This window comes from Ammospiza caudacuta, chromosome 10 (genome assembly GCF_027887145.1).
Source record: "Ammospiza caudacuta isolate bAmmCau1 chromosome 10, bAmmCau1.pri, whole genome shotgun sequence".
In the NCBI taxonomy this organism is placed as follows: Eukaryota; Metazoa; Chordata; class Aves; order Passeriformes; family Passerellidae; genus Ammospiza; species Ammospiza caudacuta.
Window position 1 is genome coordinate 16,340,678 of NC_080602.1, and position 27,247 is coordinate 16,367,924.

At 40.1% G+C, this 27,247-nt stretch overlaps 2 protein-coding genes across 4 annotated transcripts in view; both read left to right on the forward strand.

The window, feature by feature from the left end:
- MYO5A (myosin VA) overlaps nucleotides 1-19,753 on the forward strand; it is a 98,478-nt gene extending 78,725 nt beyond the window's left edge. For 2 of the 3 annotated variants that reach the window (XM_058811757.1, XM_058811758.1), the window contains exons 29-39: nucleotides 1,723-1,823; nucleotides 4,289-4,487; nucleotides 7,917-8,010; nucleotides 9,067-9,213; nucleotides 9,603-9,757; nucleotides 10,941-11,030; nucleotides 11,734-11,884; nucleotides 12,716-12,998; nucleotides 13,771-13,945; nucleotides 15,254-15,334; nucleotides 16,120-19,753. In XM_058811757.1, coding sequence (XP_058667740.1) covers nucleotides 1,723-1,823; nucleotides 4,289-4,487; nucleotides 7,917-8,010; nucleotides 9,067-9,213; nucleotides 9,603-9,757; nucleotides 10,941-11,030; nucleotides 11,734-11,884; nucleotides 12,716-12,998; nucleotides 13,771-13,945; nucleotides 15,254-15,334; nucleotides 16,120-16,272 — 1,629 coding nt within the window. In that variant the 3' untranslated portion in view covers nucleotides 16,273-19,753. Of the gene's footprint in view, nucleotides 1-1,722; nucleotides 1,824-2,358; nucleotides 2,440-4,288; nucleotides 4,488-6,013; nucleotides 6,089-7,916; nucleotides 8,011-9,066; nucleotides 9,214-9,602; nucleotides 9,758-10,940; nucleotides 11,031-11,733; nucleotides 11,885-12,715; nucleotides 12,999-13,770; nucleotides 13,946-15,253; nucleotides 15,335-16,119 lie in introns of all 3 variants that reach the window. The other variant, XM_058811756.1, reaches the window with a different exon arrangement.
- A 530-nt stretch (nucleotides 19,754-20,283) lies between these two features.
- The window catches only part of MYO5C (myosin VC), a 33,729-nt gene continuing 26,765 nt past the window's right edge, over nucleotides 20,284-27,247 (forward strand). The window contains exons 1-7 of the mRNA XM_058811737.1: nucleotides 20,284-20,310; nucleotides 23,256-23,366; nucleotides 24,206-24,371; nucleotides 24,638-24,782; nucleotides 25,178-25,334; nucleotides 25,857-26,000; nucleotides 26,969-27,050. Coding sequence (XP_058667720.1) covers nucleotides 20,284-20,310; nucleotides 23,256-23,366; nucleotides 24,206-24,371; nucleotides 24,638-24,782; nucleotides 25,178-25,334; nucleotides 25,857-26,000; nucleotides 26,969-27,050 — 832 coding nt within the window. The remainder of the gene's footprint in view (nucleotides 20,311-23,255; nucleotides 23,367-24,205; nucleotides 24,372-24,637; nucleotides 24,783-25,177; nucleotides 25,335-25,856; nucleotides 26,001-26,968; nucleotides 27,051-27,247) is intronic.

Below are 27,247 nucleotides of genomic sequence, written 5' to 3' on the forward strand. Positions count from 1 at the left end.
TCTCAACAGTGGTGGGATGCAAGGGTTGATTTTACAGGGGCTTTGAGTATGAAGGAAATAGGAAGGTGACCTGTGGGATGGCCAGCAGCCAGTTTGCACATAGCTTCTGCTTTTTAGGTTGGGCAGCTGCAGCACAGACAGATTTTTTTAATGTTTTGTTTTTCTTCTTTCTTGCCTACCAATTTGATTGCCAGGAGGATAAGGTACACATTTTCTTCTACAGTTGCAAACCAGAATTTCGAAATGCTAAAGTAACCCTCAACAATATTGAGCTGTCATTTCCCTGCCTCTTAAGGAACTTACATGTTCTTGCATTTTACCTTGAAATTATTGAATTACTTTTCCATTAATTCTGTGACCTCTGCATCCTCATCTTCATGCTTTGCCAAACAGGGAAACAAGTAAATTCAAAACAAGCAGATTTAACAGTTGGTTTATGACAACCTGAATATGAAAGGAAGGATGTAGGAATTGGTCTAGTCAGCTCCATCATGTTTCTTGCTGAGTATGTTGGAGGGTTAAGGACTGGGATCTGGGAACCAGGCACCTCTGTTAACTTGCACAGCCCTTATATTTCACAACAAATTAAATGTCTATGGTATGAAGAAGGACCTTACTTTAGAGTGTTTGCTGTCCTCAGCAAGCAACAAACATTGTGGGCTCACATTGTCATCTCTGGATACTGGATGGGAAATGCTGAGTGTTTGATTAGAAAATGAAGTTGTATATGTGTAAGAGTATAAGAAACTGAACGGACACTAAGTTATAGATGTTCAGACTGCTAAAGCTTGATAGATTGGCAGGTGAGATACAGCAGTTTTACTCTGGAGTAAATTAATAGTAGAAAGACCTCAAAGGTCTCATAAAGATGTTGGGAATAATTCTTTGAGGAGCTTACATACTTTATTGTTTTTCATATTGGATAACATAAATCATACTAGACATAGAGATCTAGGCTCCATCATTTATCCACAAAGCTGTTACTGTAAATACTTTTCAAAATTGTGCTCATGAAAACAGCATCTGCTTGTTTTGAAAGTCAGAAAGTCAGAGTTCCATCTCTTATGTTCATTTAAATCCTGTGGTACTCCATGGCAATGACTCAGATCAGACTGGCCAAGGTGACTCTAAACATCTACTAAGTATTTCAAGTTTTACTGAAGAAAAAGCAATAGTGCCATAATAAACATCCAAAACTGAAACAAAATGGTACTATGATGCTCTCTAAATTAGAAAATCTCAAGCTCTTGTCAATTCTTTTCTGCTTTGACAGAGTATTTAAAATACATGAGTGAGAAATAGTTCTTATTTTTGAGCTTTGAAAGATTCCATGTAATGCTATGTTTAGGAAATGTTAATAGAATTAAGCTGGCAAAACTATGCTGCTTCAATTTCAGTATTAGCAGCTGTTCCTGGTAATTTGAATAAAATGCAAATTCAACATTCTGTGAAATTTATTTTGTTCCTTTTATGTGATGAACAAATGGAAAGAGATTAACAGATGTACCCACTTACTAGACAAACCAAAAGTTGACCATATTGTATGCATTTATTTTAAAAGATAAACCAAATAGACATAGAAATTATGGACCAACCTCTTGCTCAGGTACCCACACTTATTTAATGTGGCTACTCAAGGATTAGTGTTCCACATGAAGAAAACATGGATTCAAGGAGCACTTGTGTTGTTAAATTTACTGGAAATTATCATTCTTTTTCCAGCATACAATGACAGATGCCACAATCCTCTTGGAGGATGTGCAGAAGATGAAAGACAAAGGAGAAATAGCACAGGCATATATTGGACTGAAGGAAACGAACAGGTACAAGTTCTTTCTTTATTTTGTGATCACTTGGGGACTGCTGTGGCACACTGTGTATATTGTGTTCAGTCAGCTCCATCCATGTATGTCTAGAGAACACTCATAGCTGGGGTTATAATTTGATTTCATTACTAAAGTTGTTGTGTGCAGTATTTGAAAGGATTTGGAAATAATGGGGAAATGTAAAATCAAGCTTTCTGGATTTCCATCTTAGCCTCTAATTGCTGCATGGCCTGACCTGGTGCCATTCCCCAGGCTGGTTTGTCACCCTCTGGAGCTCAGTGGTCACAATAGTCTGTGGCAATGTGTTTATTGTAACAGCACAGAATGCTGTAACCAGCTGGGCTGTCACTGAGAGCTGAATTGCATCATGAAGAAGAAAAACACATAAACAAGAAAAGTAATTTGCTAATTTTAGTTTTGTTTTTTGTTTCTCTTTTATGGTAACTGTAATATAGTGTGTAATGTCCTTGCCATGTCACCTCATCACCATCACATATATCTCTTGTATTTTTTTAAACACGTTTCTTGAAAGGCAATCTCCCCAGGACTATCATATGCTGAATGAGGACGGAGAACTTTGGCTGGCTTATGAAGGGTTAAAACAAGCCAACAGGTTACCAGATTTCTCAGAATGGTTTTTTTTTCCTTCATTTGCATCTTCTTTTCTAGCTAACTGTGCCCCTTGCTATGGGTTTGCTTTAGCTACAGTACTTCTATTGCTTTAACAGCTAGGAAAAAAATTCAACACAAATTATAGAAATTAAGGAGTTTCATCAAACCTAGTTCCCAAGATTTTCTACTTGTCAGATTTTATAATTTAAAAAGTTTAAGATGGCACAACAGCCAACACATAATTTATAAGAGTATTTGCACAAAAGTAGACTGTAAAATACCACAAGCTCCACAGTTGGAAAGTATTTGTAGCCATGTGTGCCTTTACAGCATACTTACACATGGTATTTATGTGCCTTTACACCAGGTTTCAAAACTGATGTTCCTTACAGTTTTTCAGCCTAAAGAAGTACAATCATTTTAGTAATTAGTAAACTACTGTTTAAGTAGCATCAGTGTACTCTTAAATTTCAAACTGAAATGGATCTTACTCTCCTTGTGTCTCAAGGTCAGTAAATTAAACATTCTTCTCCCATATCTCTCCATGCCAGATTCAAAATGTAAGTCACAAAACAACCACGAAAGAAAAGTAATCTTTATTTCCTCATGGTGCTGTTGGAGCCCCAGTGGGACCACTGTGGTCTCTGCAAGGGCTGTGCTGGTCATGGGGTGCTCTGGCTCTGTGTGCTCATCAGTGTCCCTGACTTCCAAAACGCTCCCTAGTCCTGCCCTGACAGCCGATTCACTGCACAGTCCTGCTGGTGTGCTTCAGTGTAGCAGTGACTACAGAAAGTGGTGTTTTGCCATGACTGCTATAACTAAAGTCCTTCCTTTTCTGATGCTAACACATTCTGCCCCTAACATGTTGTGTAACCCTGTGAAGATCTAACCTAGAACAAGTGTTCTGCAGACAGGATGGGATTGGTTTGCACTGTGCCTCTTGCCCTGGCACTGTGGAGACAAGAAGCTTTATATTAAATGGCAGAGCATTGCAGGTGAATGACTGTTTGCCCTTCATCGGTCTAGTTACTAATAAGTGTTCCTGCCTTATGCATATTTAAACCCTGAAATATTGTCTAATTGAACACTGGTAGTCACTAGTATTGTCATTTCCTGGGCATGTACAACATTGAGTCAGAGCCCTTGGACAGTGCCTTGCAAGCAGGAGTGGATCCCCGGCCCTGCCTGGCAGGAGGCTGGTACGTGTTATCCCCACTTCACAGTGAGAAAAACCTGAGATGTGATGTGCCCAAGGGGAAAGAATGAGTTAGTGGTGAGGAATAAAGCTCCTGGATTTCAGTCCTGAGTCTGATTCTGTTGTTGGCCTTCTGTGCATTAAGGACAACCCTCTGAAAAATGTTGGGTTTAATGCAAACATAAAGATTATCCACGAGCATTTGCAATTAAATGGTTTCTGGCTGAAAAAGTTAACTAAAAATATTTTCCATTGGTAATATTGCAAGGTGCTAACTTAAATGAACATAGTGTCATCTTCATCTAGGATTATTTGATTTGTTTAGAGGTAAAACCTCTTTAAAGCCCCTTCAGTCAATCTGAGAAGACTCAGCTTCACTTTTATTGCCACAGTGGCACCCTGTACAGTCCATGTTCAATCGAAGGAAACGCAGAGCAGTGTCACAATTAGCTTCTCCCTCTTCACTTTTTGATCTTGCCAGCTTAATTTAATTAGAAAGCATACTAAAGGGTTTAAAGAGTACTCTGCCTTTTTCATTTTCCTTTGCAAGCCATGGCTAATTGTTCCTGAGCAGCAGCTAAAGCTTTACACTCCCTCTGAGAGCCAGGGATGTAACTTTGAGTTGCTCATACAGACTGTTGCTCACCCTCCTCAGGCTGCTGGAGTCTCAGCTTCAGTCTCAGAGGAAGAGCCACGAGAACGAGCTGGAGTCTCTGCGGGGTGAGATCCAGAGCCTGAAGGAGGAGAACAACAGGCAGCAGCAGCTGCTGGCCCAGAACCTGCAGCTGCCGCCCGAGGCGCGCATCGAGGCCAGCCTGCAGCACGAGATCACCCGGCTCACCAACGAGAACCTGGTAAGGGAACGGGGCTGCAGGAGCAGGCAGGGGCACTGACACACCTGACACACCTCTGGCACCTTATCATCCTTCACGTGGCAGCTTCCTGCAAGAAAATTGCACGAGGGTGGTGGTTTTCTTGAGTGTAAGCTAATGGGAGATCGGCTCTTGAAATAATAATGTTTCGGGAGAATGGTTTGAAGCTTGGGGCATTGGAGGAAGCTTGTGGATCCCAGCTTCCAACTGGTGACTTCAGTCATGGCTAAATAGAATGTTGATATCCAGGGAAGTCATAAAAACTAATAATGCCAGGGAGAGGTGTTTCTCCTGAAATATGTTAGTTTGTTTATTTCGTTGAAAAACTCAGATGTAATTCTTTAATTATTTAATGTAATTTCTTTCAATTTCTCTCTTCCCTGCCTGAAGCTACACAGATAATCCACCATTTTACGAGCTCCAGCATTCAATATGTTTTGAAAAAAGAAATAGTCCCATAAAAAGAAACTTGGCTAGGAGTCACTTAGCCAGTAGCTGGTATTCCATCCTTTTTGTGTGAAGGAAGGATTGGGCAAAACTCTCTACCTTCTTCCACAAAGGAGTATGATCATCCTATGTGGGCTACTTCATTTCTGGAGAAATCTTCCAAAGAGACCTGTGTTGGCATATGTTTGGCTTGTTATTGGTAAAGGGAAGCAAGTTACTTCAGCCAGAAAAATCCTGGCTGTGAGTGCCATTGCTTCCTCCAAACAAGCCAAGGTGTAGTGTTCCCTGCTAATGTACGTGACAGAAGTTATCACTGTTGGGGTCTTGTCTTAATACCAAAGATTTTGAGCAAAGTATCAGATAATTCAGCTGATCCATGTTGGAGAACTGGCTAAAGTGTAAGTTTGCCTCAGCAGCCAGAGTCTCTCACAAAGGTAGATGGTGAATGTTAGTCTCAGCAGCTCCCTCCTGCTGCTCTGTCATATGTTAGGATTTTTAGCAATTTTCTCCTCAGAGACCTACTCATCACATTGTGTTCCCAAGACAACACACAGTCATGTAATTATATCCCAGAGGAGTTCTTTGTTTTCAAATACAGAGAATGTAATTTTGTTTGTTAAATACAGACTCATTCCTTAGTATTTCATGTCAGATGTTTGAGTATTGCAAGTCCACTCCAAGCCAAGTGTATGTTTCAGTTCCACTCTGAGCCCTGGAGTGGAAACAATTTGCAGCTTTCCAGATGCCATGTTAGAATTGTAGTGTTCATTGCAGTCCCATCTTGATTAGCATAAGTAATGTCCTGTCCCTGTTCTCACAAAGGTTGTATTCCATGTTTTCACAGTCCTAGTATGGCCCATTTTTAAAAGACCTGACTGTTCTGCAACTCACCTACATCAGCTTCTCTCTGAGAGGTGCTGGCTTGAGCACAACTAAGGCCTAGATACCTAAAAGCAGGAGATTCTGATCTCGTTGTATTCTGATTTAATCTGTACAGTGCTCACTGAAGTTTCAGTGTCTCAGAGGGAGGGAGGAAACCAATCCTGTCCCTATTTTTGCAGTTTTATGAGGAGTTGTATGCAGATGATCCCAAGAAGTATCAGTTGTACCGGATTTCCCTTTACAAGAGGATGATTGTATGTAGCTCACGTGAACCCTGTTTTTTGTTGTCTCGGTCGCTGTTTCTGAAGCACTAATGAAAAGCAGGCTGTCTCCTTTCTCCCTTTCAGAGGAAATCCCCCTGCAGAGAGCTTCACGATGCCAATTACTTCCTTCACTGCTTTTTTTGTTAGTCTTAGTGTCCTTTGTGTAATCTGTGTTTCTTTTTGATGCACAGTTTTGTTACTAATACGAGCCTTGCGCTGTGAGCAAAGCAGTTTCTTTTTGAATACTACTTATTACTGCCCTGGAGAAGAGGTACATGATGTAAAAGATGTTCAATTTGAAAAACTACTCTTTATTTTGAAACTTTGATACATTTAGATTTAGTTCAGAGAGGTAGGGGATTGATCATACAGGTCCTTACCGAGGTGAATATGAATGCCAGCAATCTAGTCATAGATTCAATTTATTCTTATTTTAATATTTTTGAGAGATTCAAAATATGAAGAATGACATTGGTGATAATATTTTCACACTAATTAAAGGCAGTACCATATGTGAGCTTGAAAGACTATAATTTATGAGTTTCCAGATCTTAATGAGATATGAAATCTGTTAAGGCTGTTTAGAGGAACCATAGAAAAAACTCTATTCGTCCTCACATAGTGGTTGCTCTGAAATCACATCCCATCTCTGATACATTGAAAACAGTCTGTTGAACTCACATGTATCTTTTTTGCTGGTTTCAGGAGAAATTGATTTATCTGACAATAAGTATGTAGTGTTATTGGTAGGATTTCTGTTGTGAAACTGAGCAGTGCTTTGGATGTGAAGCATGGCCTCAATTCTGTTATCAGCAGGCCTAATGTCTGATTGCTCAAGTATATTGTATCAGCTTGTAAACTCTTTTACTACATGAATAAGGTTTGTGCCCATGCTGCACTGTAATGTTTCAGTACTTCAGAAGAGGTGTAGTTTCCCAGATGATGTTTTTGATGCAGGGAGTTCACAATCCCTTATGTTTCTACCAGAGCCAAGAATAATCCTCCTGCTTAGGAGATTTTTCTTCCAAGCTGCTTTTCAACACTTAACCTGGAATGGCTTTCAGGTTGTTCGAGCTTGTGGTTTTGCTTTCTTTAGAATGACTTTCCCTTTTTTAATTACACAATTATTTTATTAATGTACTACAACAGATATGTCACAGAACTATTCAAAGATAGGTTTCTGGGGAGTGTTCCTTTGAAGGACAAATAGAGTTTATTAAAAGAATAGGACTTAGAGGTGCTAGATGTTAGGTACAGAATAAAAATGTGTAGGAAATCAGTTTCAGTGTAAGGAAATGTGATGACAGCAAGAAATGTTGTTTGGATGTTTGATTTGGTAAATTGGAGTGTAAGTTATGATCTTTCTAGGAATCTCTGTCATCCTCTGATAACATGGATAGGTCTGAATAAGGAGTGAGTCTTAAAGACAGGAATAAATGCTGCAGAAATACAGGATAGCTCTTTAACAATAAAGAAAATAATTTCTGTGAGGCATTTGGAAGAGCAGGGAGGAAGCATTAGGGAGATGGGTTTGCAGAAAAATGTCTTCTGCTCTATGAACTGACCTCATTCTGAGTGTCTGCAGAATCTACCTGCCTATGAGCTTTGCCTTTCTCATGCTGCATATAACTTAATAATATTTGCAATATTTGGCTTGTGTTATAGGCAGTGTACCAGCTTGCAACCCTCGGCCAGAGGATGGCACTTCTGTTCAGCTTTCCTCACTGCCTCGTAACTCTATGACAGCCCTCTTCTTGTCTCTGTCACACGCTCCAGGACTGTCCCCATGTCTTAATCCTTCCCTTATTTGAATTCACAGGATTTAATGGAGCAGCTGGAAAAGCAGGACAAAACTGTTCGCAAGTTAAAGAAGCAGCTTAAAGTGTTTGCTAAGAAGATCGGTGAACTCGAAGGTACTTTTATATTTTGAGAGAAAGATCTTGGTTTACTTTGTGATCTGATTGTCATCCTACCCATCTGTTTTAGCACTTAAGAGGTCTTCAGTAGCTTTAGCCTCGGTTGATTGAAGAAACAGGATGAATGCTCAGACTTCTGTGTGTTCCTTTATGAACCTTTAGAAGATGAGAAAAGGAGATTGATGTTTCTCTGAAGGCAGAAAGTATTCAAACATAAAGGAAGGTTTCCTGCAGTGTTTGTGAACTCAAAGACAGTATCTGGTTTTGCCAAGAGAAAAGCAGTACTAAATATGAACCAGGAAAAAATTAGTTACCTAGTTTTCCTTTGGATGTGAAGGTTAGTTACTCCAACTACGTATTTTTACAATATTGGTCAGTTACTTCTCTTAACAAGATCACAGTAATGTTCATACATAATACAGAGTGGGAAAATGCTCCTGAAAATATAGTTTGGTCTGTGTTTATTGCCTAATTAACTTAGAAAGTCTGACTGGGATGGAGTTAACTTTCACCATAGCAGCCTGTGTGATGCTGTGGTTTGGATTTGAGTCCATAACAGCACTGCTGGGAACACACTGGTGTTTCGGCTACTGCTGAGCAGAGCTGGACAGAGTCAAGGTTTCCTTTTTCCCCCACTCTGTCCCTTCAGTAAGCTGAGGTGGGAGGGCACAAGGGCACACAGCCAGGACAGCTGACCCAGGCTGGCCAAAGGAATATTCCATATACTGCACATCCTAATGTCAGGGACCACAGGAGGGGATTTTGCACACAAGGTAGCTGCTGTTTGAGGCTGGCTGGACATCAGTTCCCTCAGGGTGGGGTTTTATTATGGGTGATTGCCTCTGCTCTGCTTCCTGCCCCCCCCCCAGCCCCTTTTCCTTCTCTTACTAAAACCCTTTTTTCTCAACCAATGATTTTTCTCAGTTTTACTCTTAATATTCTCTTCCCTGTCCTGCTGGAGCCAGGACTTTCCTAAGGAATGTTACAGAAATGTCTCTGGCATGTATTGGTTTCCCTGGAAAATGTAATATTTCTTTCCATTCTCTCTTGAAGTGGGCCAGATGGAGAACATATCACCTGGACAAATCATTGATGAGCCTATTCGTCCAGTTAACATTCCACGGAAGGAAAAGGACTTCCAAGGGATGCTGGAATACAAGAAGGAGGATGAACAAAAACTTGTCAAGAATCTTATTTTAGGTAAGCATCTTTCTCATTTGTGGCCTTCTCTGCTTCCATACACTCTGGAAAAATGAATGTTGAGAACCCAGAATTTGCATTAGGAAATGAATAGCTTATTTTGGTTTTGACAGTTTCTAAATGTGTCTTGTAATCTAATTATGTTTCCTGATGAGTATAGTACATATTAACATGCCTGCATATTTTAAGCAGGCACTTACATTTTCTTATTCTGTTCTTTTACCAAGAAAGTGGCCCTTAGTTTTGCTCTGAGTTTTCACTGGCCAAATATATATATATATATATTTATACATGTATATCCTAAAAACTGGGAAGGTTGTAATTACCTCATATAACATCTTGCAATGACTTGACACTTAACAAGACAATGTGTGTTTGTTTTTCCCAAGAGCTGAAACCACGTGGGGTAGCTGTGAACCTGATTCCAGGACTCCCAGCATACATTTTGTTCATGTGTGTGCGCCATGCAGATTACCTCAATGATGACCAGAAAGTGCGGTCCTTGCTGACTTCCACTATCAATGGCATCAAAAAAGTCTTAAAGGTTAGTTAGTCTGCTTAGTTTAGGAAAAAAAAAATGTTCATTTAAAATTTGCTTTTGGTTTTTTGTTAGGAGAATGAGGAAGAGGCTTTCAATGAATTGGCTCTGGGTTTGTCATGAGTGAACTGTCACTGAAGTGCCAAGAGTTGTGTTAAAAAAATAACAAATTACATTGCTGGCATTTTATTCCTATAGTAGCAGAGATGCATTGAATTAATGGGAAAAGAACTACCTTCTTTTTGTTTTGAATAGTCTCCCTCCTCTGAAGCTCAGCCCATAAAGTTTTGGATGTAGTCAGAGTTTGCAGAGTGAGTCTTTGTTTATCTTCTCCAGAGTGCTTAAATAAACAGTTTCATTTGCAGTTTTGGTTAACAGATTCCTCATTTGCTTCACCTACAGATTACACTGATGATAATATGTTATTGCCCAAAGTCTTTTCAAGAGCTGGCTGGGAGAGTTCAGCCCAGGTGTATCTTGAAGGCATTATTAAGACATGATTATGTTTTATGCTTACATGTTTTTTTATTTTTCAAATGAGAGAGATGTGTCAAAAGCCAAGCCTTTAATCAAACTAAAATTTTTGAAAAAATACTTAGTAAACAATCCTGCAGGAGCTTAGATATCCATAGGAAATCTTAACACTTTTAAGTAAAAGGAGTGCACACTGTGGAGCTCTAGAACTACTCAGCATATATTCAATCCTGGGTTCTGTGGTGAGAAGGGTTTGTTGTTTTGTTGCATTTTCCATTTCAGGCTGCCAAAGTTGTTGTGATGTAAGTGGCATTCATCAAAACTGAATTGTTCCCTGCTCCTCCTGCTGGCTGTGTATCATTCCAGGGTTCCCCACTGGGCTCTTCACAAGAGTCATTGGGTATTTTGGGAATACAGTCACATTCCCCTTTGGTTTCTGCCCAGAGCAATTAGGATGGGTCTGTAACACACAGAAAGATCATCCCTGTGGAGGAAATAATTCCTGAAAAATACTAAGGAAAAGAAGGAGGGTGCTAAATGGCACTTTGCCAAAACCCTTGCTTTCCTAATACATTACTGTAATACACAAAGTGTTGCAAAACATCAGAATGAGGATCTACTAGAAAGTGTATTTTAAGCATTTAATTGTGTATGTTGCATTCTGTTTTATTTCTCCTGCCAGTCTTTGCTGAAGTGTGTTTGTTTTTATCCTCAGAAAAGAGGAGATGACTTTGAAACAGTGTCCTTCTGGCTGTCGAACACCTGCCGGTTTTTGCACTGTTTGAAGCAGTACAGTGGAGAAGAGGTAAGCAGTGCTCTTATCCTGATTTCTCTTGCTCTCCAGCACTCTTGCCAGCACTGCTCTTTAACAAATCTTGTACAAGAGATCTAGTCATAGGCTGTTAAAATGGCTAGAACTTTTGGAATGATGGTGACAGCAGCAGTGGAAAGCACAGGGATGCAAGATTTGAACCAACCTCCCTTTATTACAGGCTGGGACCCAGAGTCCAGATGACATTGGGCTCCCAAAAGGGCCAGTCAGATTAAGCAGGAGGATCTGGCAGCTACCATTATGGTTTTTAGCAATGATTCACTGCACTCCCTATAAAAAAGGCCATATTAGGCCTTTTAGCCTTTAGTAGACCAGTTGATGTTTGGAGGCTGTGATATGCCCAATTCCTCTTTTGAGCTTAACTGGGCTTTTGACCATAGCTGGCCATGTGAAAATGCCCATGATGGAGTGGGAGGGAGTCTTGCCTGCCAGAAAGCTGGCAGAGTTGTTCCTGTGTCACAGACCTGAAATTTTGAGTTAAGGAAGCAGATGCTGTGGGCATGACACTTGAAAAGCAAATCCTAGCGTTGGCCTCAATCAGACAAAGATCCAGACTAAAATTTGGAGGAGCTGTGACTTAAGGTATTATTTGTCAGTTGCATGAAAGAAAATGCAAATACTGGGTTTATGTAATATTTCTACTGAAGCATTAATTTCTGTTATTTTATGAATGCAGGGATTTATGAAGCATAATACACCTCGTCAAAATGAACACTGCCTCACTAATTTTGATTTAGCTGAATACAGACAAGTTCTGAGTGACTTGGCTATTCAGATCTACCAACAACTTGTCCGAGTGTTGGAAAATATTCTGCAACCAATGATTGGTAAGGCAAAGTTGAATTCCTTAAAATTCACAGCATAGTACCAAAATGAAAATTGTGATGTTGGTAGAAGGTGTATCTTGTATTTCTTCCTAAACAGTAGAGTTTCATTAGTAGTTCTTGTGGTGTTCTGTTCAGAGATGACAAGAACTATTCTGGACAGGTTGGATTAGAGGAAAAACTAAACTGTGACTGGTTCTTCTGGCAGTGCCAGAATAAATTGGTATACCTTATGCATGCTTGGCATAAATCAGGCATTTGCAGGAAGAAGCTGGCAGGACAATCTGATCTTTGTCACCCTGTCTGTTGGGAAATAACCCATGGAAAAATTAGGCTTTATTTACATGGGAACTCTTAATTGAAATTAATATGGGAAAAATGTTTAGTTGTTATTGAGAGCAGTGAGGAGTTAAATCACAAGCAGTAATAAAGCTAACATTCAGAGAGAGTTTTTTTTTCCCATTAAGAATACTTTACATTTTCTGTTCAGACAGTGTTCCCACAGAAATTTTCATGATCCTTTCCAATCACAACATTTAAAAGAATGGAGCAGCTCTCAGTTTGCTGACTCCACTGCTCATATGACCCCAGGAGAAAAAAAGTACTTTCCTGAGCTAGATTCAGACTGTTGTTTTAAACACACGTGCTGGAATCTGTGTCAAAGCCTTGTTTGCTTAGAGTTTGCCAAACATAGTGGGACACAATTTCTGGAAATCATGGCAAACTGTGGCTAGCAGAATGCCCAGCCTGCTCTCTCTGCTTTGCTGTCTTGCCCAATATCCTTGTGTATCAGCAGTTTTCAGCCATTGCAATAATGGTGCCAACCAAATGCAGTTTCAGGAATGCTGGAGCACGAGACCATCCAGGGTGTGTCAGGGGTGAAGCCCACGGGGCTGCGCAAGAGAACGTCCAGCATTGCTGACGAGGGCACCTACACCTTGGACTCCATCATCAGGCAGCTCAACTCCTTCCACTCGGTCATGTGCCAGCATGGCATGGACCCTGAGCTCATCAAACAGGTGGTCAAGCAGATGTTCTACATCATTGGGGCTGTAACACTCAACAACCTCCTCCTGCGCAAGGACATGTGCTCCTGGAGCAAAGGGATGCAGATAAGGTGGGACAGCTTATCGGTTCTCTTCAGTGCATTTCTGGAAAGCTTATTGAACTCTTGACATTGCTGAATATCATTGTGGTGGAGTTGCAGATATTTGGAATATCTATTTTTCCACATGCAAAGAGGTGCAGATGGTGTTGAACTGATTTGGTGCAATTTGGCTAAAAACAGCTTAGTTGACTTTGGCCAAATCTTACCTGACATTCAAGAAGATATGTAGAAGCAAACCAAAAACTGTTTCATTATCAAGTGAGAATCAGGGCTGTAGGTGAAATGTTGGTAATTGCTTTCTCAGCTTCTAGAGAAGAATAGCAAACATATCTGCTGCTTTTTTTTGTATACTGGTGGTGCAGTGCATGTCTCTTTGCTGCATCCTGAGGTAAAGCCATCTGAATCATCTCCTGCATTTCACATCACTTGTTCAATGGATTTTACTGGCATATGTCAGGAAATTTAGTCCTTCAAGTTACATCCCAAAGCTTCACTGTACTTTAACATGGGCAAAATCTCACTTGCCTTTCTTTTTGTCACATTCATGCAATTCATAGGAACAGAAACAAATGGGAAAGACTAGTGGAAATCTTTGACCATAGTTTCTAACTGTTATGAAAGTCAAAGTCCCTGCCTTAATTGGAAGAAAAGAGTTTGAAGACAAAATAACAAAACACATATAAGGACAGAGAAGCAGCACTGGGAAAGAGAGATTGCACATGATTTCCATTTATCTCTAATCAAGCATTAATGTTCTTGATGCTCTTACCTCTTTGTACAGATACAATGTGAGTCAACTGGAGGAATGGCTACGTGATAAAAATTTGATGAACAGTGGGGCTAAGGAAACCCTGGAACCCCTCATCCAGGCTGCGCAGTTGTTGCAAGTAAAGAAGAAAACAGATGAAGATGCAGAAGCCATATGTTCAATGTGCAATGCACTGACCACTGCCCAGGTGAGCAAATGCTCATTGTCTGTCCTGCTGTCTGTCCTGAGCAGCTCTCTGCTCTGTTGGTGTTTGCTATCTCTGCCAGCACCGCTGTCACACGTGAATTGGGGGTTTCTTACTTTGTTTTGCTAAAACAGATCAAGTTGGGGGGGTGAGAAAAGGACCAGACCCTTTTGAGTCTGATGTTTGAGATAAGTTTTGAACAAATGAGAGGAAGCTCAATAGATTGTGCAGGGTGCAGTGCTGTGCAGTCTCTGTTTTTGGAAATCTTTAGAGAAAAGTCTTCATTGAAAGACATCTCTGTTCTCCAGACAGCTCTGCCTAGGGCAGCAGGAATTGATCTTCCTGCCATCAGGGTTGGTATCCAGCCAAGCTGATGGACAATTCAAGCAGAGCTGTTGTCTGTGAGTCTGCAAACAAGAGTGTGAGGTTACTGTACCCATTAGCCTCAAAGGCTGGACCAAGTGGGTCTCAGTAAACAGACTCCTATTTATGAAAGCTCGGATTTTGTACAGATATGTTGCACTTCTTTTTCAAACCATGCTGCATTTGCATAGTGCTTGACCAGGAATAAATGAACCCAAGCATCTTTGATGCTTACTGAACAATTCTCACTAGGAAAAGGAAGAAATTTCCCTATTTCTTTCAGTGTTGTGTCAGCACTAGCAGTTGCATTAATAAAGCCATTTTGATTTATTAATTCACATTACTGCAAAATCACTTTCTACTGAATAAGAAGTTAGTTAGAATTCTATGTGCTGTGTTTTAACTTTTTAACAAAATGGTTTGAATTTTTAATAAAGGAAATAGTAAAAAACATATTTTTAATTGATTTTTCACCCATTTTATTATTTAAAGTCTTTTATGTAATTCTTTTCTTTGGTGATTTTAGCCCTGTTTTTAGAGAAATAGCTCGCTGTCTTGAAAAACAGAGACATTGTAAGACTACAGGAGGTCATGACTACAGGGTAAAATTTAGGGTGAGAAATACATCATGTTTTTGGGGGTGGTCGGAACACAATCAGTTACTTCTCATGTGATTTTTCCATCATTTGGTATTTTCATTACATATGTAGAAATTTTGGGTTTCTGCCTCCAAAGAGCATATGTTCTGAAGGAGGCAGTCATTTAACATAGCATTGAACAGGATGATGGAATTCTGCATTAATGAATAAAGCAGGAAAATAACAGATACTTGAAAATAACTTTCTTTTTTTAAAATAGCTAATTTTAAAATTATATTATTAGTAATCACAGATGCATCTGTTAATTGATCAGTAACATGAACCTGAAAGTGATTTTTCTTCTTCACAGATTGTAAAAGTCCTGAATTTGTATACTCCAGTTAATGAGTTTGAAGAGAGAGTCTTGGTGTCATTTATACGTACAATACAGGTATGTCTATCTTTTCATCAAAAACCATTTGACTATTTCCAAGAAAACCTCTGATCAGCCAAAACTGTTTGCATCCTGAAACACATTCAGGAAAATAAAAACTGTAGTTTTTGGCTATCATAGTTTAATAGCATTGAAAAGGTGATGTCAGCCTTAGAATTTGAGCAGTGAGAAGGTCCTGCCTCCAGACTTAGATGAAAGTGTTGGTTTCCCTGTCACTGTGTATGAGGTTTTCAGGTGAGAGCTTTTTGTGCTTATTCATCTTTGTGTATGTAAGCTCACTTGTGTGACAACTTTTCAAGCACTTAGATTTAGATATGCAGATTTACCCAGACCTGTGTCTGTATGTGAAGTTCTGTGCTTTGAAAATTGAGGCCCATATCCATATAAATTTCTTAATTTACCCCTTCTATTTTTGTATATATATTGGTGAAAGTGATAGGTTTTGAAAACCCCAAAGAGAAGCAGCCAGTAGAGCAAAACTAAAGAAACAAATGTGAGCTGATCTGTTAGAAATTGAATTACAGTATAGCAAGATGAGGGAATTTGGGAAGGTAGAACTGAGATAAAGCAGTAATGAAAAGATGGTTACCAGATACTGGACAAAGTCTTCCTTTTTCAGGGAATCTAGGTATTCCCAGATTGCACTGTAAGGGAGAGATGTGCAGAAGTGAAGCAGATCACAGTAACTACAGTTTGAAGTCCTAGTTGGTGTACACATCAGCTTTGTAAGGTGGTTCTTACCTGTCAGCTGGCTAAATGTCATCACTTTCTTATCTCTTCAGGTGCGTCTGCGGGACAGGAAGGACTCTCCTCAGTTGCTCATGGATGCCAAACACATCTTCCCTGTTACTTTCCCCTTCAATCCATCCTCTCTGGCTTTAGAAACCATTCAGATCCCAGCCAGCTTGGGCCTGGGCTTCATATCACGTGTGTGATCCCCGGGATGTCCCGTCAGTGTTAGATGGAGAACCAGTTGCCTGATGTCTGTACCTGTTCAAACGTAGTGAGCCATTAAACCCACGTTTTTCTGAGCAAAAGCCTGTCTAAGCCCAGGTGTGTAGTTGAAGTAGCTGGGAACTGCACAGCAGCACCAGAGGCTGAAGGCTCATAGAAAGATGTGCATTTGTGCTCATTGGTCACTGCATTGATGAGGACATCACTGATTTGTACATGTCCAGAGTATGGAAATCGGGCTTGGACAAAAATTGTGTCTTCAGCTGTCTAGAGACATTTTTAGATCTTTAGTAACATATTTAAATAGTGTAAATTAAAATCCATATGTAATCTTCTCATAGGTGGGGACCAATAGGGACAGTCACAGTCCTGGACTTGGAAGACTTGAAAGTAAGGCATTTTGTAGTAGAATACACAGTCACGTGGGAGCCTGTTACATTGAATTTGTAAAAACGGAATGGAAAAACACAAACTGGCAATATATAAAGTTATTTCTTAAACCACTTCCTCATTTATGTCAGTTTGACATAAATTGTAGTGATAAGTCCTATAGCTCACTATATGCTCTAACTTAGGTGTTTATTTGTTAGAACTGTGGTTTACCAAGCAAACTAAATTGCTGCTGCATATTCTGTTGTTTTAAATGTATGACAGTATCATACTAAGCACTAAAAATAAGACACTTCATTTTTTTGTTGTCAACCTTATTTACAGTCTGTTGCAGTCTGTTATTTTAACTGGAATTTTGCACATTGTATCAAGTAACACCTGTAGAGGAAAATGGTAACTAAGCACAAGTAGCACACTGGAAATTACACGTTTAGTTATTTTTAAAAGTAGTTAGCTAAAAATACAGAATCTTGAAGCAAACGATCAGAAGTCAGTAATGATTTTAGTATTTATTTAGGTTATAGAGTCTGTCTAACGTTGTTCTTGGTTTGTAGACCCCAGAGATGACAATGTGTATTTTAAGTATAATCTCTTGGTTTTATGCCACTTAAAAAAAAATAATAACAACAGAGAAAAGTCTTCTTTCACACTGGAATATGAGAGGAAAAACTTTAATAGAAAATTTCTGCAGTAGCCCTAGGCTCTCATTCTTAGAAAGGTTGACTAACAAGAAAGTTAAGTAGGTTTTGACTATGATGCTGTCACTTGACTATGATTCATGCTGATTTAATGGTTGGAAATCAGAGTGCATAATGAGAAACTGAGTTATTTTGAATGTTGCACATTTTACTGGAAAGATTTCTCTGTCTCACACATCTTGGATCTGCTATATAAAACTCAGATTTCACAATGTGAGGCATATTGGAGCGTGGAGGCCTTGTGTAAGGTTCCAGTTCTGTGGTGGATGGCTCAAACATAGATGTAAAAATAAAGCCACACACATTGCTCAGTTGCGTTGTGCAATATTTTTAATGTATTATAATAATCTGCATCTTAGTGTTAACATTAATTTATTTTACAATATTGATAAATAACCTGGAGGTACACTATTAGACTGTTTGGTGCTCCTCTGTTTGCCTGCAAATTCACAGAGAAAAGATTTGCTGTTGAGCAGACTGAAACATTTCAGTTTTGTTTTACTTGAAAGGCAGACGTGCTGTTTGTATGGTTGCTCAAATTGGAAATAAAGACAACATAAACTTTCTCAGAATCATTTGAAGATGCTCCTGTCATCTTGTATTCAAATGTCCCATATTACATTTGATGGATCATGCCAGTACTTCCAGGAATTTATACTGCATTGTGAAAGGGTTCTGAATGATCTTTGCTAAATGATTGAGGTTCTCCTCTGCACCAAATACCAAACACTCCGTTTTCAAAGGTTACTTGATTCCTGAGGTTCTGGCTGCTGTGAAGTGGCTGCAAATAAGGTGTAAGGTCGTTTTCAGACTGTCAGGTACTGTACTCCTGAGAATGTAATGGCAAAGCCTTCGCATCCAGTAACAGGGTTAGGAAAGAAAACACGTGAGAACATGCTGACCTCCCAATTTTTTTTCTCCTATTGAAAAACAAACAATTGGCATTACAGTATGTTCATACTGTAGATCAGGAAATGTATCCACTACTTAGGCGTTAGTGTTGAAAATCTATGCCTCAATGTATTTTTGTTTATTTTTGAAGTTTGTTGACCTGTAAAAAGCCTTATTGTATCGTTTCCTTAAAAAAAAATAGTGTCTGGTAATTTATAGGTGTCATCCTTAAACTCAGTGGTTGGACTGGTATTACTTTTATATCACATTAAAAGTATATGCTGCTTGACATGTTTTAAAGGAAAATATTTTTGAGTTGGAATAGATGTGTAGTTGGTAATTCATCTAACATTTTACATGGCAGTATTTTACATGCACTTTTCAGAAGTAAAATTTTAGTGTGAGTGTATAATATAACTTTCACCTTAGGACTAAAATCTCTTTAACCATGGAATATAATGCAGAATTATTTTAAAAACTTTTTTTTTCCTTTGAATCATTGTTATGCTCTTTTAATGTGGACATATCTTTTATATTTTAATTTATTATCTATGGAGATGATAGATTTTATCAGATGCTGGAAAAATACTTGTCAAGGACCCCTTAGAAATATATACAGTTATTCTACAGATTTTGCACAATAATTACCTCATTCAGTTTGGTGTATTTTTATTCCAGTGATCATTTTATTCTGATGTTTAGGACACAGTCTTCTATCCAAATTTTGAAAATAGCTTCTCACACTTCAAACTGGGATGGAACATAAAAGTGCTTAAGTCGGTTAACTGAAATTAATCTATTATAGGAAAAAGTAGCATCAGCTTCATTGAAAGTGGATTGATATCCAGCAACATTTGTTCCCAACTTGGAAACACCAGCAATTGCAATTTGAAGGTCTATATGTAATTTGTGATTTAAACTGAACACATTTCAAATACCATACTACAACTATGAGTAAACACTTGGGTTTTTTAAGATGCTGATACTTCATGCGATGAGAAAAAGCCTTTAAACATAGGTTTTCACTTGATGCCACTACAGTACATAGATGAAAAACAAAACATTGTCAGAATTACCTGAGCTCTGATCTGTTGTAGTGTCTGATGTTGTACTTAGTAAATGTATGCATCATAAAAACTGTAGCCTATAATAGCTATCACTGGAAAATGTCCAAATAAAAGTACAACTGTACAGTTTGTTTCAGGGTGTTTTTGGTTGGTTGGTGGCTCATGAGCTGTGTGCTGGCGTAGACCCCAGATGGTCACAGGTTCCCTCTGCCTCCATGGCAGGCTCAGTGTTGACTGCCAAGGGAGTTGGTTAAAATCTGAGGATGTGTAAATACACACCCAGATAGCAGCAGTGTGCCATAAACTGCTGTGCTCATGGGAGAGTGCTTTGTTCAACATAACCCAGTTCTGGTTAGGGTGTTTTGTCATCTAATATTAACTGTTCCTGAAATAAAATGTGAGTAACTGCACTAAAACATTCCCTTGTGTGCTATGGAAGCTCCTCGTGTCAGGTGGGGAGGGCTTGGTGGGTCTTGGCATGTGTCCACCTGCTAAAACACTGCACTGTGGTTATCCAAGTCTTCTTCCTCATAAAGGACATTCAACTGTAGCACCTGTCAGTGCTTTAAACCTACTAAATCCACTCAGTGTTGTTAATTTTTATGTTATTCTGAGCTTGTCATAGAAATTCCTTTACAGCGCTTTGTAGACAGTGATTAATGTTTGTGTTGGTTTTCTCCGCTGGGTCAGGACTGCTCCCCGGGGCCCCTCTGGCAGCCGCTGTGTCCATCCCTCGGGTCCCTAAAGGTGTGTCCGGGGCGTGCCAGGACGGTGAGCGGGAGAACGGACAGAGCCGGGATCCTGCAGCCCGTGCGGGCTGCCGGGCTCGGCGGGCAGGGCCGGGGCCGGGCGGGGAGCGCCGAGCGGGGCAGGGCCGCTCCCCACGCCCCGGGGCGGGGGCCGGGCCGCGGCACCTGCGGGACCGGACAGCCGCGGCTGTGCCCCGATGGCGCTGGCCGAGCTCTACACGCAGGTGAGCGGGGCTGGGGAACGGCCCCGGGCACGGGGCTGTGAGGGCTCCGCCGGAGCCGGGCTGGGAAGGGCCCAGGGCAGGGGGCCGTGCGGGCTCTGGCGGAGCGGGGCTGGGGCTGGGAAGGGCCCAGGGCAAGGGGCCCGCAAGGGACCGTGCGGACTCCGCGGGAGCGGGGCTGGGGCTGGGAAGGGGCCCAGGGAAAGGGGCTGAGGCTGGGGATGGGCTCAGGGCAAGGAGCCGTGGGGGCTCTGCCGGAGCGGGGCTTGAGGAAGGGCCGAGGGCAAGGGGCCGAGCCGGAGCGCTTGGTGCCCGCGGGCGGTGGGCACAGCGCGGAGCCGCCCGTGCGGAACACCGCAGCACAGGGGAGACATTTCTTTTTGAGAGAAACACTCCTTTAGTGAAAATCTCGGCCTCTGGCTGCCGGTCTCGCTGTTCCAGCCAGCGATTAGGCGGTGTGAAGGTTTAACTGCCCTTCGCTGGGCGCTCAGGCTCGGAGCGCCGCTCTTTCTGTTGGGCAAATATTGAATGTGTGCGGCAGAGCTTGGCCCTAAAGCAAAGATTCTTCCTCCTTATTGCGCCCGCTGAAACTTTTGCACAACTTTTCCCTCTTCTCCTATAGTCACCGGAGTGTTGTGACGTATCGTTTGTTTGCTTAGCTTTAAATAACAAACCAGCAGGGGTATGTTGGTGATTTAGTGAGCTTGTCCCTAATCTGCTGCTGCCATGGAGCTGCAGGGCTGGTGGGTCCCGCTGCCGCTGCCGCGCTCGGAGCCGCTGGGAGAAGGAGCGCGGTTCTTTTTCCCAGGAATGCTGGACAGGTGAAGGGGGGAAGGAGTGCGGGTGTAACCTGACACGGAAATGAGCAAACTCCCGTCTGTTTACCTGCGAGGCAGGGTTTGGAGACAGCCAGCTCTCTAGGCTGGGTGCATTTGCCAATGGAGGCTCCTGCGACTCCAGGGGCCTTTCCTGAAGAATCAGTGCTTTTATCACATTCTCCTCCCTCCCTTTCTCGTCCTTGACGTAGTGCAGTTCATTTTCTTGCATGGGAAAACACTGTGTGCCCCTGAGGCTGTTTGGTGGTGATATTCTAACTCCCAAAGAATAACAGCAAACAAAGAATTCAATTTAACAATCATTATCTGTAAGCCAGGAGAAGATCAGCATAGTGTAGGAATGATACAATTACCAATTTATAGTTGGATAAACATAGAAAACTCAAATGTAAAGCTGATTTAGCCATGTCTTTCATGTGGCTATTAAATAGATACTTGAGGAGCTAGGCCTTTGTCCCCTTGGTCAGATAGATGAAAACATTGTCATTACAGTTGTTCGGGGTTGTTTAGAAAATGTCTTTGTGAATTTGGATATTGTGTGAAAAATGCCATCACGCTGAAAGCATCAGCAAGGAGGTGCCATGGAAGCAGCTGAGGTTTCCATGGTTGTTCATCCCCTGATGAGCACCAGGGTGGTGTGTGGCTCACTAGAAAGGTCAATGTCTGTCCTTAGAGATACTGAAACCTCAGCTGAGCAGCACAGGGTAACTCACAGGACATTCTTGTGCAAGTCCCTCCTGCCCTAAATTGTTCGGTGGTGATCCTTGATGGTTAGAATTAAAGCAGCTACAGCTGTGCAGTGCAGCTTGCAGGGACCTCTGCAGGCACCCACCATGGTTCAGGGGGGTTCTTGGGGCAGAGACACTCATGTTCTGGAGATCTGCTGGAGCTTCCAAGGCTCCTTCCAAACTGGAGGAGAAAAAAGTAGTTTGTGGCAAAACCAACAGTTGCAGCATCAAAAGGAAAGGGAATACAAGTCCCCAAGGGATCTGTGGGTCTGCTCACACTCCATGAAATGCTGACTTAATGTTAATTTTTCAGGTAAGCAGCTGCAGCAGTTCTCACAGGTTTATTTAAACAGCTTGTTTCAACTGACCATGAATATAGCTAGGGTGAGGGAATTCAGGGAAGGGTTCTGGCTATCAAAACAGAAGGATGCTGGAAGGGTATATATTATAGTTTCTTGTGTTAGTAGGGACAACAATGTCATTTTGTCAAACCCTGTCAGGATGAGAAGGACGCACTTCACATCACTAAAGTAATTCCCGACTCCTGAGGTTTCCAGCTGAGTTATATCTTTTAAGGAATGTTGTTTCCCATAGCTTCTCAGGCAGAGCATTTAAAGAAGTTGTTTTTGCTTCTGCATTTAACTTCAGCACAGGAGAACTAAATGGTTCAAACAGCATAACTTACATTCAAATATTTTTTTCAAATATCTATGCTTCAGTGGATTACAGATACCTTGCTGAGATGGAGCTAAAGTATGCCAGTTGATTGCTTGTAAAGAAAGAAACCAGCCAGTAGTCTTTGAAGTTTGTCCTAGAGCAGGGAAAGATGTTTGGAGGTTGCACTTCAGTCCTATTAAAAGAAAGTGAACTGTGCAGTCTTTCTTAGGTATGACAATGTGCCTCTGGCAGAATGCATTCTGAGTTCAGTGTCCTGTACTTGAATTCAGGGAAGTGATTGTCCATACCTGATTGTCTGAATTCTGGTAATGAGATGCTTTCTCTGGTACTTGCTTATTTGAACCCTCCTAGAAACAGGGTCTCCCCTTTAAGTGTGTTTTATTCTTTGCTTATTTATAGAGGATTTGAAGAGCCTGGCAACAGTCTGGCCCTCGCTCACCTTCCTGCATGCTGTGTTCTGCAGACTCTGCTCTGAACAGGAGCAGAATATGCATGTCTGAAATTAATGAGTCTGCTTTCTTTTTGTATTCTTTCATGAAAAATAACAAATTCACAAAAAATATATCCTGCTGTACAGAGCAGGATATTTTGGGGATCCAGAAGTCCTGGAATGGGGTTGCACTTGATGATTGAAAGGTATTTTTTGATGCTAGCCTGGCATTGTGGTAATAGCTAAGCTAACTATTGTCTTGTTTTTCTATTACAGTACAATAGGGTTTGGATCCCTGATAATGAAGAAGTTTGGCAGTCTGCAGAAATAACAAAAAACTACAAAGCTGGAGACAGTTTTCTCCATGTGCAATTAGAAGATGGAACTGTAAGGAGAAAAGTCTAACTTATTGTGGGATTTGCTGAGATATGTTTATGCAGAAACATAGCACTCACCATCCTGGAATCTAAATAACACATACACATTTCCCTTTTTCATCATATTGAAATTGGTACAGCACACACCTGCTGCCCAAAATCTGAGGAGTGCAATTCCACTGCCTGTATACATGAGCATGGAGAGCATACCTCAGAGACTGCATTGGAGACAAGCCCTGAAACTCGTCCTAAACTGAAGTGAACATCAGAAAGTGCAGGACAGGCATAGTTCACTCTCACAGAGCCAGCTTTTTGCGCTTTTAGCTGGTTTGTGTAAGATTGTTAATGATAGTATCCAAGTTCTTTACAGATTTAATACTTTGAAAACATTTCTGTATTTCTGCATTCCTGTTCCATAATGATAAATATTAAAGGATTTGTTGAAGGAAACAGAACTGAGTTTTAAACTTTCTGTAAAGAAAACTGAGGTGTTGCAAGTAACGGCAGTTACAGAGCTGACTTGAGTTCTGACCAGGTCTTTACTTTCATTCATTTGCAGCTGATCTGTTACTCTCATCTGTACTTGAAATATGCCTGTTTTTAGAGAGCTAAACGTGTCAAATTTTTACAGATTTCAATACAAAATATTATAAATAAAGAGAATGAGGCTTTCTTTTTCATAAGCAACAAACACCTCCAGTTCTCCCTAGCTGAGTGGGATATATGGAACAATGAAATAGAAGATCAGACAGGGCTGCATCCACTCTATAACTTCATGTAAAGGTAGAAGATTTGTATTTATGCAAACATAATGCATTTTATGACATTTCAAGTATTTTTTGTTGACAGGAGCTGAGTTACCCTGTTGATCCAGCTGCTTTGCCACCACTACGAAATCCTGACATACTTGTTGGTGAAAATGATCTCACTGCACTCAGTTACCTGCACGAACCTGCTGTTCTACACAACCTTAAAATTCGTTTTGTGGAATCTAAACTTATCTACACATATAGTGGTAAGCTATGTGAAATGAAGAGTTTTTAAACAATCTTTTTTAGAAAGTATTAATCTTGATTCAGTTTGCAACATGATGTGTGTAATGCTTTCCTGAAGTGTATTTTAACTCGTGTTAACTGGTTTTATGTGTGAGTATAGACTTCTTTATTCATCAGCACATTCTACCCAGAAAATATTGCTACTTTGTATTATTTCAACTGCCAAAACCAGGCATTTCATATAAGTAACCTGTGTATAATTTTTGTTTTGTACGCTTGGTTGCAGGGATAATTCTGGTTGCAATAAACCCCTATAAGCAGCTGCCAATATATGGAGATGCCATTATCCATGCTTACAGTGGGCAAAACATGGGGGACATGGATCCACACATATTTGCTGTGGCAGAAGAAGCATACAAGCAAATGGCAAGGTTCAGTATGTTATTCAATGTCCATAAATAACTCTTGAAGTCTAGTGGCAGTGTTAATTGTCATTTAATTTTACTGTGTGTGTGCCACTGGCTATTAGGAATACCTTTGAATATAGCTTAATTAGAGGAGAAGGAATTCCTTAACTAGCTGAGGAATTTCTAGAATCAAATCTATTTTCATTCTTGATGAGGGGTAAAACTTAGTGAATAGCAATGACATCAACCTAGAGGTTACGGCTGAGGAGGAGAAAGAGAAGAATAGATACAAGATGGAACTGGTGTATGAGACTTGGGCCCAGCTGTGATTTCAAACATTGCTTCATGTGTGTAATTCCTGCTTTTGTACATGCCCTTTAGACATGTCTGACATAAACTATCTGATTATTTGGTTTCAGAAATAACAAAAATCAGTCCATTATAGTCAGTGGAGAATCAGGAGCTGGAAAGACTGTGTCTGCAAGGTACACCATGAGATACTTTGCCACTGTGAGTAAGTCAAGCAGCAATGCTGATGTGGAGGATAAAGTACTTGCTTCCAATCCAATAACTGAGGTAAGTTTGGGTGAATGTCTGTCAAGTCTGTACTCATCAAGGGAAGAATTCTGAGAGCTTCTGGGAAATTTTGTTTGAAATATTCAGGGATGCTTCATCTGTCCAAATTGGGTACTTAAATTTGAATTTCAGCCTCTGATTGTTACTGATGGAAAGAGGTGGTCAGCCTCAGGAACACCTGGTCCTGTCTGATTTACCAGTGGCCCTTTGGAGGTGCTAATTTGCCTAATTAGATGATGATGTAACAAATTGAACAAGTTGATTGGTTTTATTACTTGGACCCTTATGCTGGAAAAGTATACTTTGTCTAATTTTCAGTTTATGTAGCGTTTTACTATTTGACTTGAGGCTTGTCTTCAATTTCAGGCCTCAAAATATAAGTGACACAGTTCAGTGCTTGAACAGAGATTGATCCCTGAGCACCTTTGATTTTAGAAACTTGTGCTTGACTCAAGTTTTGACAAAGTTATTCTTATGAGAGATATGAGTAAAGCAAATTGTAAAAGTTTATAATTTTTGTAGGCTGTGGGCAATGCAAAAACCACGCGGAATGATAACAGCAGTCGATTTGGGAAATACACTGAGATCAGTTTTGATCAGAGTTACCAAATCATTGGAGCTAACATGAGAACATACCTGCTTGAGAAATCCAGAGTTGTATTTCAGGTGGGTAAAATAGTCAATGTCAATATATTGACTGTATATTTATCAATATATCAATATATATCAATATTTATATATATATAAATATATTAATATATATAAATTTCCTGATGCACTATACCAGTTCTATATAGAAAATATTATGTGAAGTTCTGAAGTGTATCCAATCAGCATTTGATTTATTTTTTAACAGAAGCTAATATTATATATGATTAATTACTTTATTCCATGTTCTTCCTTATGTAAAGTGAAGAATGCTTCTCAGAGACAATTCCCTGAAAAAATGGAAGAAATATTTAAGAAATCTGTAACTTGTGGTTACAACAGTAACAGAGACCAATGGTGTCTGGAAAGGAACAGCATATATAGGGCAGAGAGAGTCTGAGTGAAAAAATGGCTGAAAATTTATAAGGCCAAGGCTTATTTCATGTGACTCACTTCAATGTCATGGCTTATGATAATATACTAAAGAAGGTATTTAATTTTATAAAAATGTTTTTTACAAAGGTTTCTTTTTTAGTAGTATTGTAACTTTTATGTACACTGAAAAATACTTCTGTATATCTTCTGTCCTGAAGGATGGTTTGAAAATGGAGAATTTTTTGAGTTCCCACAGGGCAGTGTTTCAGCTGACACTCCTACACATCTTTTTGTTACAGCATTTGGCAGTTCTCATTAGTAGATGGTTGTTCAAGCTGAAGAAATTATTGACATCCTTGGGGAAAGAACTATGCATATTGGCAGTGGAAATAAAGTATACTTGAATGTATCACTTTCAAAGCTCTTGCTAAGATGGGCCATTTGAATAATAATAAGCAATTTCTTTGCTAACCTATGTTGCAGCAGAATTTAGCCTTTAGTTGTTATTATCACTTTACAGTAGTGTTGAATATCAGGTGTTTTTCAGTTTGTTTCTTCATTTTGTTTTTAATCTTTTTTTCTGTGGTGTTACTCTTTGCTTTATTTTACAGTCAGAAAATGAAAGGAACTACCATATATTTTATCAGTTGTGTGCATCTGCTATGCAACCTGAATATGAACATCTTAAATTGGGTAGGTCTCAAGAAAATAACCTGCTCTTCAGTTTTGCAGTGCAGCATTTTAAGGCTTGGTTTCCAAGTGCTAGGATGTTTAGTGCACTACAGCATAAATCTCACAGCCTTAAAACAGGACCTGCATTTTAAAGTCACTTAGCTGTTAATCCTGCTGGTTTTGGACTTGGTAGCAAATCCCTGGAAACTCAAATAGTG